The sequence below is a fragment of the Aulonocara stuartgranti genome (assembly GCF_965226115.1).
Source record: "Aulonocara stuartgranti genome assembly, chromosome: 22".
In the NCBI taxonomy this organism is placed as follows: Eukaryota; Metazoa; Chordata; class Actinopteri; order Cichliformes; family Cichlidae; genus Aulonocara; species Aulonocara stuartgranti.
This window is the reverse complement of record NC_138957.1, coordinates 26,038,218-26,052,022: the sequence shown is the minus strand read 5'-3', so window position 1 is coordinate 26,052,022 and position 13,805 is coordinate 26,038,218. Positions and strand designations below refer to the sequence as shown.

At 42.7% G+C, this 13,805-nt stretch overlaps 2 protein-coding genes across 3 annotated transcripts in view; one reads left to right on the top strand and one right to left on the bottom strand.

Moving 5' to 3' along the window:
* The window catches only part of ext1b (exostosin glycosyltransferase 1b), a 130,829-nt gene extending 124,007 nt beyond the window's left edge, over positions 1-6,822 (top strand). Inside the window, exons 10-11 of the mRNA XM_082521846.1 lie at positions 399-570; positions 2,802-6,822. Of these exons, the coding sequence (XP_082377972.1) occupies positions 399-570; positions 2,802-2,987 (358 nt within the window). The 3' untranslated portion in view covers positions 2,988-6,822. The remainder of the gene's footprint in view (positions 1-398; positions 571-2,801) is intronic.
* A 5,263-nt stretch (positions 6,823-12,085) lies between these two features.
* med30 (mediator complex subunit 30) overlaps positions 12,086-13,805 on the bottom strand; it is a 44,391-nt gene continuing 42,671 nt past the window's right edge. For both annotated transcript variants that reach the window (XM_082521727.1, XM_082521728.1), the window contains exons 5-6: positions 13,561-13,644; positions 12,086-12,715 (exon numbers count right to left, since the gene is read on the bottom strand). In XM_082521727.1, coding sequence (XP_082377853.1) covers positions 12,644-12,715; positions 13,561-13,644 — 156 coding nt within the window. In that variant the 3' untranslated portion in view covers positions 12,086-12,643. The remainder of the gene's footprint in view (positions 12,716-13,560; positions 13,645-13,805) is intronic.

Below are 13,805 nucleotides of genomic sequence, written 5' to 3'. Positions count from 1 at the left end.
GCGCAGCCCTCGATAGTTCCCGCGTTTAGTTCGACTACAGTCCTGTCAGCTTCAATATGGCTTCACTCAGCTGTGATGGGAGCAGTCCATTAAGCTTAAGTCAGCCAATCACCGCAGCCGAACGCTTAATCACTTTCAATAAGTCACTCGTTCAATCCATCCAAGAGCTTTAACAGCGATGGTGTGGCCTTTAATGTGAAATATTCACTTTTTATATTTAATTTAAGCTGTCAGCACAACCGGCTTTAAACCTTTGAAGCTCTAACACTGTTTATTTAGAAGTTTTTAAAGCATTACTTTCAAAATAAGAGCTTCAGTAGAATTAAGACTATTAAGGATTTAAGTGCCACTGGTTTCAATCTGGGAGCCTCTAAATACTCTTCTTCCTGTCCTCTCAGGTATTATCACTTCCTGTACACCAACTACTTGCCCACCAGCCTGAAGAGCATGGTGGACCAGTTAGCCAACTGTGAGGACATCCTGATGAACTTCCTGGTCTCTGCTGTCACCAAGCTGCCGCCCATCAAGGTCACACAGAAGAAACAGTACAAGGAGACCATGATGGGACAGGTAAGAGGGCAGCAGCTGTGACCACTACACCACACCGCATGTGGAAGTATGAATACTTATAATGCTTAGATCCATCTCTTTGTTGCACTTGGAGAGCTTATTAGCGTTGGGGTTCTTTTAAAAAGAAGAGGATAACGGCCGGTCGAGAAAACTGGTTTGCATCTCATTACTGGATGTGACTGAGCCCGTAACAATTTACAATGCTGGATACAGAGCAGCCTTATTATACGGACCTCTTTGAATTTGTCCTTCTTTTCATGAGCCGTGATTCATGCTGAAGCCAGTGTTGTTTTCTTCCCTTCATGAGTGTGTCATGGCCTTTCAGCTGGAGCGAAGCCGTGCTGCTTTATGAACAGCATGAATTATTCTCTTTAAAAATCCTCTGGTATGGGCCACGGAAAAAAACAAAGAAAAAAAAAACAGGGCAAGTCATAACGGCACACACACAAAAGCAGGGAAAGAAGTCGTGTCGGTCCCGAAGCCTTGCGTCACGCTTTCTCATCGGGCTCCGGCCTGTCAAATATGGCGGAGCTGACGATTTATTGAGAGAAGTTGACATCAGCCATCGTTCAGTGATGGCTTTCTCTTGTTACTACGATGAAAGTTTGACCATGATTGAGTCAAAGAGCTTCTTTTTGTTTAGTATACGTCTAAAATCCCTGCTTGTTAATGATCGTGGTCCGAATACGCTGACTGAAAAGTGGATTGAAACTAGCATAACATAAGAGTTTCAGTATTGGAGTATTTAGTCAGTTATGGACAGATACTTGGTGCCTTTCTACTCTTTTGGAGCACTCAACACACTTTTAACCTTCACATATTCAAACCCCAGCAAATGAGGATCTGACCCGCCAACCTTCCGACTGGTGGCCAACCACGCTACTTCCTGAGCCACGGCTACCCCAGTTAGCTTTTTACTCTTTTAGCGGTCAATCAAAAAATTTGGGTGGGAAGCTCATCTTGTAACCGGAAGGTTGCCGGTTTGATCCCCAGCTCTGTCTGTCTTAGTCATTGTGTCCTTGGGCAAGACACTTCACCTACCGCCTACTGATGGCCAGAGGGGCCGATGGCGCGATATGGCAGCCTCGCTTCTGTCAGCTTGCCTCCACCAGTGTGTGAATGTGAGAGTGAATGAATAGTTGAATTGTAAAGTGCTTTGAGGGTCTCGAAAAGCGCTATATAAATGCAATTCATTTTATTATTATGTATTATTGTTATTTCCTGTTATTATCAGGAGGGTTTATGTAAAAATACAGGAGTCCGCCTGGATACCGGTGACAAAAAATGTGTCATTACTAAATGGACCGGTTCACATATTGTGCTTTCCTACTCTGCTGGAGCACTTGAAGCCCTTTTATAAAACATGTTTCATTCATCCGTTGACACACATTCACTTTTTTTCTACTGAGTGTGAATCTAACATTCACACTCAGTGGCTTTCCCAAGGACACTTTGGGAAGCAGACTGGAGCAGCCAGGGATTACACTACAAACTTCCCGATTAGCAATGACCTGCTCTCCCTCCTGAGCTACAGCCAACCATTAAGAAGAGGAATTCAAGGCTCCGATCATTTCAAGCGCTGCATAGTATAAATATAACATGTGCATGTCCACATGACATTATAATCCCGGCTTTATTCGCCATGCTTGCTATAATGGAATAATGCAGACATAAGAGAAATGCAGCCCTCCTCGGTCATGCTCATGCATATGACATGAACTGTGGCAAAATGAAAAAGTAAAGTAGTTCCTTCTTTCTCTGCCTCACTCATACATCATAGATTTGGTCTCATAAACTCTTGCACACTTGCAAAATATTGTTTTAAAGGGGTCCTACTGCGGTCATTTCCATACTTTTCGTCTTTGCTTGGAATGATTTACAGTTAAAATATTCCACATTTATAGGATTTAGAGGAGTTTGACATCTATGCTTTTGGCTCACAGGGATTACCCGAACGTATTCTGAGCTCATTATTTGAAAATGTGGCCATGTTTAATATAATTATTCACTGCTGTAACAGGATACATATGACAGAAACTAAGGAAAAGCATCTGAGGCTCTTTTAAGACGTTACCACTGATATTTTATAAAGATCTGCAAAACTGGATTTTGTTCCAAAACACAGTCGACTTGTAATTAGTTTTTTCATGTTCCCCCAGGATCTGCATCTGTTATTGAAAACTCTAACTTTTCTTCTTTTTGTTTTTCCTCCTCTTCTCCATTCCCTCCAGTCTTCAAGGGCTTCTCGCTGGGCTGACCCAGACCACTTCGCCCAGCGGCAGACCTGCATGAACAAGTTCGCCAGCTGGTTTGGCGCCATGCCACTGGTCCATTCCCAGATGAGACTGGACCCCGTCCTGTTTAAGGACCAGGTCTCTATCCTCCGCAAGAAATACAGGGACATTGAGAGGCTCTGACAAGACCGCCGCCCCCTCGGGGGAGACCCTACGCAGGGGGAAAGAGACTCTGTGGAGATTAGGAGTCATCAGAGTACAGGGGGATGGACAGGGAGAGACACAGGTCTGTCTTCCACTCAGCACATTGCCAATGACCAGAGCGCCGCTGCTGGAAAGACTCGATGAGGAAAGGGATAAACGGGAAACGAGCGTAGGCCGTTTGGGTGTGAAAAAAGCAAAGAGAGTACACAAACTGACGGGCTTACCAAACAGTACTGTGTTTCACACATGTGCAAACACGCAGCACGCACTACTGACGACAAGAACTCTTGGATAGAATATTTTTTGTATGACACGGACGAGGACGACATCGTCTTTCCTGCTCTTTCGGCACACGTGCGGGGCGATGGTAGAAGACAGGAAGGTGTTTGTGATCTCAAACCTGGCAACCCAACCTGTCATCCCAAGCAACCTTCCCTACTCTGGATCAGGACATAATACTGGACTCATTACCAAACTCCTGCTTTGTAAACCCATGAATATTTTGTTGCCTCAAGTTAAAAAACAAAGATTGTCCAACCTGTCCTTTTTTTTTTTTTTAGCAGCCATTACTTCCTAATATTCTCAGCAGTTGACAAACACCCCGCGTCTCCTGCCCTTGGCTCGTTCCTTTATGAGTTGATCTGGCTTTTATAATGGTCTATCTGCTCCCGTGTTATCACAAAGATAAGTTAGGAAAACATCTCATTTCATGTCCCATTTTCCTCTCGTACTCGCCACAGCAGTTGTACTTTTCTCATCTTTTTTCCCCACTTACTTTCATCATCTTTTATCCCCTCCCTCCCTTCAGACTCTCTGCTCTCCCTCTTGTCCGTGTGTGTGTTGTGTGTGCAGACCCTTGAAAAGTTGGCTCATCCAACCATAAGCCCGAGCGGAGTACATTTTCCCTCCGTTGGAATGAGCGAAATGAACATTTCTGGATGAAATGGAGCAGAACGTTGCATTCTAACCCAAACTTTTTTTTTTCTCCTCCCCCTCTTCTCTCTCCCTCCCACCCCTCTTCCTGCATGGTCTCTGAGCACCAACCTTACTGTGGAGGGGGGGGCCATAGCAGGTCTTTGGTGACCAGCATCATTTCAGAGGACAGATTTTTAACGCTGAGCGCATCAGTGCCATTCTGACATCAGGGTCTGCCTTTAAAGTTGTTTATTGCACATCACGTTGCCTACATCCGTTTGAGATGCTCTTGTGTTGAAATATTGTAATCGCCACTTTTATGTGTCTCTCCTGGCGCCCTGATTATTTTTATTTTCCCCCCCCCCCCCCCCCCCCCCCCCCGTGACATATCCAAGGACCTCGGAGCCATTAAATTGACAAAAGGTTTTCTCCTCCATTTGTCAGGCAGAGATACGTTTAGGCTTCAATTAGGTATTTCGTTTGAAGTGCTGTTTTATTCCCAGGGGACACGCTGTTGATGAAACACCGAACATTATGGAGCATAGCGTTTGCGAAAACAGTGACCGGCAAACACTACCTGCTGTCTAATGCGATCCTTGGGATGACAGCTTTTTCCCCCTTGGCACACACTACCTGCATCAGTGTGTGTGTGAGAGAGACGGTGGCCACGCTCGGTGTCTTTTCTACGGCTGACACTTTTTTGCACCTTAAATGATCTTATTGGTATCGGACAACCAGATCAAAATGCTTAAATAACTAGATATCTTGACCTTTAATTGATCATTTTTAAAGACAGGCTGTCAGGGGAAGAAAAAATAAAGGTGGCTGGCTCATAGCTGAGCTGCTATATGCTGTCATTAGGTCTGCATGCAGCGTGCAGGCGGGAGCACAGGCGGTCCAGTCACACATTTAGTTTGCAGACACTTGGATGAAAGCAGCATGCTTTTAGTGGCCTTTTCTATCAGACAGGCATTCAGCATAATGTCTCAGCCAAAGCTGCTCAGCGTGTTAATCAGTTAGCTGTCACTGACATCGTCAACATCAGTGTCACACATTCAGTGGCTGCTTTAGATTCATTTTTTTTTCTTTCTTCACACTTTGTTTTTATTTTCGCTTGACAAAGAGTCGATGTAAAATGTATCGTAAAGCCTTCGCTGTTTCAACAAAGGGGACAGACGTGCTTTGAAGTGCCATATCCAAATGCTACTATAGCAGAGCTGCTCTGTTTCCGCGAGTCATATCAAACCCAGCAGGACTAACTTGTGTTGTTTTGTTTTTTTGTTCGTTTTTTTTGCCCCAATCATGTCACTGTTTTGAATATCGCTGTTTGTGCTTGTACTCTGAAACTTTGAAACTTGGAGTCGTTTCCCGGGAGATTCGTCGTCAGTGTAACAACATCGATACGTTGCGATTCTGGGAAACTCATGCTCCTCGCACGGTCTGCATCTGGCCTCTATTTCATCTTCAAAAGAGTCATATTGTTTCAATCCATATCAAGCCTTTTATGTCTGATTGTCAGAGTTACTGTTGTTGATCGTCTCAAGACAACCACATTCCCCAGCTTTGCAGATAATCCACACACACTAAAAAAAACAACCCACCACCTATTTCAAATCCCTGGTCTCAGCACTGTACATAGACATATTTATTTTTTGAAAAGGAAAAAAAACAAGACTGTGTACGATTTGAGATGACGCGGCGAGAACATTGAGACCGATCCTGCGTCGCTGAGGGGAGTAAGTGGTATTTATTCAGTTTATTTTCTACACGCTGTGCACATTAATCCACACAGATGCCGATATGCAGCTCGTATTATGTCGCACTCTGCATCGGTTTTCCAGGGGAAGCATCTATCACACTCTTTCTAATACAGAGCTCCCCATTTCCAGAGTCGCCGTAGTGGAGTTTTAACTCCTGGAAAAGATTGCATACACCAGTGATCCAGAATTGGATTGGGCCGCTCCATCTTGGCTCTCTGCGGGAGTGAAATTGTAAAGTCCCAATAAAGACTACGCCAACTGACACGTGGAAAATAATAAGCAGCTGGGGCCCCCCAGCCCTCTCTCTCCTGCACCAGATGGAAACATTTTCACATTCTGCCGCAACATCTTCCCCTCATGCATTACAGTAATGCGTCTGAGGCTGTGACACAGTGGTTTAAATTGTCTTTGTCGCAGCTTGGGGCTCAAGTCGTAGCTCGCAAAACAGAAACGGAAGTGTATCTACAGTCTTTCAATTCCAGAGCTCAGTCAGAGTGTGATGGATGTGAGTCGGGGCCCTCGGAAAAGAAACAGCAACTAAACTTCGTATCCCCTTAAAATGCCTCCGTCATTTGATCAGGGAAACATTATGCAAGTTATCATCTTGAGCTTCAACACAGATGGAAGAAGGTTTACCCAAAACGTGCCAGGCGGTTGGCGTGTGCGCTGGAAACTGGTCTGCTCTCGATTTGATTTGTGCCTTTTTATCAACATGCGAGTTCCTGACATGCTGAGCACTGTCTGTCCCAGACTTGTTATTTCCAGTAGACGGGCAGCAATAGCACCATGTGCGGAGGACTCATATCCCTGCCTTCATACACTGGATGAGTCACAGTTTCCATTCTCTTGTTTTGACGCCCCATTTTCATTGTTGTGTTCGGACACTGTTGCTAAGGCGACAACGCATGACCACTTCCTGTTTCTGATTATTTATCAGTGATTGACTGTATTATGCGAGCAATCAGCAGTAGTGTCTGTTGATCTGTAAGGACTTGGTCAAGCCCAGCTGTCCTGATGCCTTCTCCTCCCTCCTACCTTGTAATTAAGAGAAGACTTTTATAGAGGTCACAGATTAAATAGAATAAATTCCAATTTTGTAAGAATGATTTATAAAAAAATAAACTCATATTTGATGGTAACTGCATCTCTGTGCCTTTATTTTTGTTTCATTTTTAATTTTTCTTTAAAGAACGTGATGATTTGCCTCACATGGACCAGTTCTGTTTTCAAATCTTCACCTGCAAGTGCAACAGGGAAAAGCATACAGTACATGACAGACTAAGCAAATGACATGTACTAAAAGAGAAAAAATGTGTGAGGCTATTAGGAAAAACTGGATATAAGTAGGAAAGTGTTGACAGTTGTCACAATCCGGTAGGTGAAAGAGGCAGCAAACTGAAATGTCAACCAATGCCAACGCCTTCAACAACCATGATGGTTGAACTATCTACTATCACAGAGGGCAAAATGCAACACAATGAGATCCACATACCAGAAACTCAAGCAAGGACAGATAAGGAACTAGAAACTGGCAGTATGGTGGTTCCACTCCCACCAAGGCCACCCAAATCACCAGACTCAACACCAAAACACACAGTGGTGATGAACCCACATGAACCCAGAATTCCAGAGTGGCCACAACCTACAGCAAAGACCAAAATGCAGTGGGCACCAACTAGAAACATAGAAGAAGGCCTCCACCAGAGCCTGAAGCACAAACCAAAACCCAACAGAGGCCAGGCAGCTCATCCTAGACCTCAAGCGAGTGCACAAAATGGTGACAAATTATTTCGAAAAGCCTCCTATGAAGAAGATCTGATAGCTTTGTTATACCGAGGTTCTACTTTTCCAGTTACACGAGGTGCTGACTCCTCCCTACAGGCTCCTTCTTTATCCATGGTATCCAAATGTAACAATAAGGCTTAACTAAGCATAATCCTGTATTTTATACTGGAAGAGTCACTCTGAATCAATACAAAGCTGTTCTGAGTGGTCACCTTTACCATATGACGAAACACTTCAATTAGCCAGAGAATAGTACATAAAGAAAAAATGTAACTTATAATTTATGGCCTACACAAAAAATATGGGATTATCTTTTGAATGAATGTTCATTGCACCAGTTAAATTCCCGGGACTTGGGAGAAACAATGCCAATACGGCGTGATCCAAAACGTACCACAAAATAGCCGAGTCTAAAGTTGGAGCCACAGATGTGGGCTAACACAAGAAATTCCTCACAAATTTCTTCCAGAGGAATGTATCCCAACTTCTGCTCATTAAGCTAAGCAAAGTTCAGTCTTAAAACATTTTGAAATGTGGGATGGGTCCCCAAAGGCATGACGGAAGAAATGAAATGGCTGTGGATCAGTATCAAATCCACTGAAAATGATATGACATTTTCAGTGATCCTTGACCTTTTTGAGTGGAAGTGGAAAGAAGGAAACGTTGGGTTTTTCTTTAATATGTCATCCATCTGCAGTTGAAAACCCAAATAGAGTCGTGTGCAGTTTTCACAGGACCGTATGCAGTTTAGTTCACTGAGGTTTACTTTTGTTTATGCGCAGCTCTCTAAAGTGCCAACCACAGCATTTCATTCGGGTTGACATCTGGACTTTGGACCATTGCAACTCCTTGATTTTCTTTTTGAGCTGTTCTTTTGTACCCAAAAAGTTGATTCTGTTCATTTTTGGGGGGGATTTCCTTACCTGGATGATTGAGCACATATCAAGACTGTTCTGTTGTAGATTCCATGCTGTGTTTGGGCCCATTGTCCTGTTACATTACACAATTTGGACAAAACTGTCGGGAAAGATTGCCTCAACTTCGACTGTGGATCGCTGTGGGATACAGAGGAGTTCATGGTCGACTCAGTGGCTGTAAAGGTGCCCAGATCATCAGCTCTCTACCTCAGTGCTTCACAGCTTATATGAGGTGTTTGTGCTGATATGTTCTTTGGCTTTAACTACTGACAATGCTGTGCTTTGGGGCCAAACGGCTCCATTTAAGTCTTGTCTTTCCAAATGACATCATTTTAGAGAGAACCCTTCCAAACTAGCCATACTTTTTTGAATTGTACTGTCATGACCTTAGCATCTAACATGTTCACTGAGGCCTGTGGCTTTTGTTGTCTCTCAGCATTGTATGGTCTGACCTTGGGGTGAATTTGCTGCAACCTCCACTGGGAATCCTGTGGTGTTGTGTTAACACACACCTGAATGCTTTAGACCCGCAAACTTCCAAAACTTCTTTTACAGAGGTGCTCACAGTTAGTCAAGTCATTTTGATTAGCAGCACCTCGATGCTTTAATTCCTCTGGAAGACAAAAAGGTTTACTTTTCATCTTCCAGACAGGAAGGACGTAATAAAGGATATTACATGTCCCAGTGTCTGAGGATTACTTTTTCCCGAACAGACGCTGCAACAACACTGATGATTTGTTTGTGCTTGCTTTTGTGCACACGTTGTCAACAGCCGAGTGCAACCCTGCACATTTTTTTTTATTAATTTCATCATCTGTGACAGAGTGTGCACGGACAAGTACTCAGCCCCTGACCTCTGCCTCAGCTGAATGTGAACACACTCCATTTGTACAGTAATAATAGTCCCTCAATGCTGCGTTGCCCTCTGTGATATAATAACCACCCCAGTATTAGACCACTGAGGAGGGGTTTATTAGTCACTACTCAGAGCATTGATTTCCCCCCACAATGCTGAAAGCCTTCTCACTGCTCCAAAGCTGCATCTGTCCCTCTGCGTCTCCCTGAGGACAATAGCCTCATAACACATCTAAGATACGACCCCAGCTTTGTTCTGAATTATTAAAAGCACCCATATCAGACACTGATATTCTCATGCATATCTGTGACCTGACAGCAGTGCCGTATTTGTGCGTGTGTGTGTGTGGATTTGTTGCCACGAACATGTACTCAGATTTAAGCTCATGTTTCATGTTTGGTTGAATAAGGCCCTTTGTGAGTTCTTCTCACTGCTTCTTTCTTTTCTGATCTATAAATGAGGCTTTTTTAAACTGAGGCTGGAATCACAGGACACCAACAGAGACCAAAAAGCTCTGACGAGTTGATCTGGCGCTCCTCTTATCAGAGCAGGGCCTTTATTTATCAAGCATCTCACAGTAAGAAATCACAATCAAGAGTGACGTGCTTTAAGCTTCTAAGAAGAAAAACCCACATTATATGAAATGGCTCTTATCTTCTCTAATATTTATGAGAGATTGAGACATGTGCAAACATGTTTGGAGACACAAGCAGATGGTGTTCAGGCTGAAACGTGCGTTTGAAGCACATGTCATTAATGACTTAAAGCTTATTAAAATGAGGAATTATTTTATGGACTTTGTGGGAGATTCAGCAGGGTGAATGCAGCTTTGATTCGATTCCAATCACAACCGGTGTTTTTGTTATTTTCCTGGTGCAGCTTTGCGGATATTTTTGTTATTTCCAAACTCTTTGGAGCGAATTAACGAAAAACGAGCTGCATGATTTTTTTAAGAGTGGTGATGTTAAACTTGTTTTACATACAGCTCACTGTGATCTTAAGTGGGCCGGAACAGTGAAACTCCCCTTTCAGTCAGCGTAAAGAAGTTTAACGAAATCAAATTACACTGAGATATTGTAAGAAAAGAAAAAGAAGTGCAATTTCAACTTCACAAAAATGCTGCTCTATTACCAGAATGGGAAAAAAATCTATCAGCACTGTAAGAAATACTGTAATTGAGTTAAAACACTAAAATTTATGCCCTTGTTCGCATTTTCCAAAGATGTGCGCACGTGCAGAGGGCCGGATTGGACTCTTATACGGGCTGATTCTGGTCCCTGGGCCTTTTGTTTGAGACCTCTGGTTTAGAGTTACTGACAGCTGACCTTTACCTAAGATGTAGTTATATTGAGTGACATTTTTCCAACAGTGGGTAGATGAGCTATAATTGGCCTCACCTGTAATAATACACCAGATGATTTGAAATATCAACTGGACTTTTATGAAGAGGAGAAATTCTGTCTTCAATAAAGACACACTCACGCACAGTAAAAGCACGCTGCGGTCCAGTGATTGGACCAGACTGCATATAAAAAGAAGTGATGTAGCCTCCGGGTCTGATAAGTGAAGCAAATGCCTAAGTGCCTTTGGATCTGCATTCCTCCTAATGACAGGCAAAGGATGGAGCGGTTAGCACTGCCGCCTCACAGCAAGAAGGTCCCAAGTTTGATTCCACTGGTCGACCGGGTCATTTCTATGTGCTTAGATGTTCTTCCTGTTTCTGCGTGATTCCCTTTAGTTTCCTCACATGTATGTTAGGTTAACTGGTGAATCTTAATCAGCTGTAGGTGTGAATAATTCCTTTTTCTGTGTTAAACCTTTGATGAACTGGTGACCTAAGAGCTGAGAGTGGTCTCCTGGAAGATCTCATCATACTAAGAGATCTTTGAGATTCAACAGGGTTTGATTATTTAAGACTTTGTATATGATAAGAAGGATTCTAAATTCAATCCTGGATTTAACAGGGAGCCAGTGAAACTGGGCAAAACAGTGCAGATGAAAGAAAGCAGTCTTACATACTTGTTATATATGTATTGAATGACATCTCCTGATTACTGGAGGCAAAGGTAATGCTATCCATAGCAAGCATCTTATTACATACACCATATTTCTAAGGTTTTAGGGCCAAATATAATGACCTCACTCTTGTCTGAACTGTAAAGGTGGTTAGCGCTGTTGCCTCACAGTAAGAAGGTACTGGGTTCAAATCCACCATCTGGCCGGGGCCTTCCTACGTCAAGTTGTCTGTGCTCTGGCTTCCTCACCCAGTTCAAAGACATGCAGTTTGTAGGATTAGGTTAACTGGTGGTTCTAAATTACCTACAGGTGTGAATGGCTGTCTGTCTCTCTGTGACAGCCCTACAGGCAGTGTATCCTGCTTCTTACTCCATGGCAGCTGGGGCTGACTTCAACAATGCACGAAATTAGAGCTCACCCAGGCCTTTAAGAAATGCCTTTAGTTTAACCAACTGATTTGAGTGACTGCATGGATAAATAAAGCTGGGATTCATCTGATTAGCCATGAAAATGGATGTTGTGTTTTGTAATACTACCACTTAAGAGAAGTGTGTACAATATAAAAATTAAAGGTCCCGGCACAGAACCCTGAGGAACTCCATGACTCGCTGTGTGAGAAAGATTCCTCATTTACATCCACAAACTGGTATCAAATGCTGTACTGAGGTCCAGCAGAAGAACACAAATGAATTTACCATCAGAGAGTATGAGGAGGGTCCATTAGTACCCTTCAGTTGTGCTTCCCTCAGTGTTAAAACAGCAACACTGTGGGAAATGCTTAATGAAAATACAGATTAAATAAACCAAAAAAAAGAGTGATTCAAAAAATAAAATCACAGGAAGATTTAGTTCAGTTGTTATAGGATTACGGATGTAAATAAGCTGTTTTACTAAAATCTTGTTTGTACACTTGGCATACTAATGTTCTTGAACATGTGTTGTCCCCATTACTTACAAGAAAATGAAAATTGGAACCAGATAATCGGTTGGATTAAAATACAAGCTAACATCCACTTTAAAAAGATCAACATATTCACAATAAGTCTCGTGATTTTGCCACAGTGTTTTTTCTTATTGAAGTTCTCAAGTACAATATACATTTGTAACATAGGCATGTAACAGAATATAAGGATTAAATAGAATATATCAATTTCTCTACAGGCATAAACCCTCTATTGAGCTAGCAGCTACAGACAGATAAAACATTAACTCTTCAGATTAACTGAGAAGGAAAAAAATGCTGATTGTAATGTTGAATGTCGAGGTAGACAGAATATTTTCTGCCATGCTGATGACACCGGTGCCCTCCATCCCCTGGCTCCTCCATGGGATGTCTTGGCCTCATTTGTCTCCTCTCGTGTATCCTCTGTTCTTTAATGTCTTCTTTTAGAAGCCTTTTGATATTGCTAGAGTACCAATTCCTTCTGTGAAGCACTGCTTCAGCCAGTCTGTGGTAACCTGTCATAGATCCAGTTTAAGAACCCATCACCAATCCATTATCTGTAGTCCATGTGTACCTGTGGATGTCCTACATACAAGGTGCAATCAAAAAAAATCTGAGCTTGTGCCTGTTGAGAAAGAATCGACTGAGACATTGATTATGTGAATGTGAACGGGTGATTAAATTAACTTTTGTGAGTCAGGGGTCATTGATATTTTTGTGTCCACGTGCAGGTGCACATTTATGCTGTGAAACAGGCACAGTGTCTCAGAGTCTGCAAGCAGATCTATCAACAGACTCCAGAATGAGCCAAAATCTGTCTCGCAGATCATCGATTTTAGTTGGCTGTTTTGCTTTGCCTTAACAACTAAACAGGTTGTTTTTGCAGGAGAAGAACCTAAAGTGCCAAAGCATGAAGTGCAGAACAAAGAGCATGCTTTGCATTGTTTTCTTCAACATTCAGTGTGTGCACTGTGAATTCATCCACAGTGTCAAACTGTCAATGAGGTCTGCAGCAACGTCCTGAGGGAGAAGATTCAACCAACACAAACTTTGGCACGACGGCAGCTCGGTGGTTCGTGGTGACATTGCACAGGTTCTTTGGCCACACTGACACACCCACTACCCACCCTATGCCTCGTGTTGTTGCTGAACAAGTAAGTCCCTACAAGCTGTTTGCTTAGATCATCCTTGCTCACAAAATGAGCTTCATATTAAGCAACAGCTGTTATTTGGAAGCTGTGGATGAGATGCAGCCTGTCGTAAAGACTACTTTACTTTTAAAGATTTTATAGATACCGTCTCTAAACTTTCTGATTGCACCTTGTACACGTGTGTTTGTGTGTGTGGCTCAGCTCCTGACAGCCAGCATGGAGTTGATCTCCCAGATGAGGTTGCGGAGTTGGTCCATGATCTGTTTCAGGTGCTGGTTCTTCTGCTTCAGCTTCTGTAGGAAAAACATAGAAAAGAGATGGGAAAAAGCATGTTTTAGATACAAAAGCAATAAAAACTACAAATGTGAGAGCAGTTTGGTTACTGGAAAAAAAAAAAAAGGCCTGCTTAAACAGTGTAAAACCAACAAAGCAATTATATACACACACAAATAAT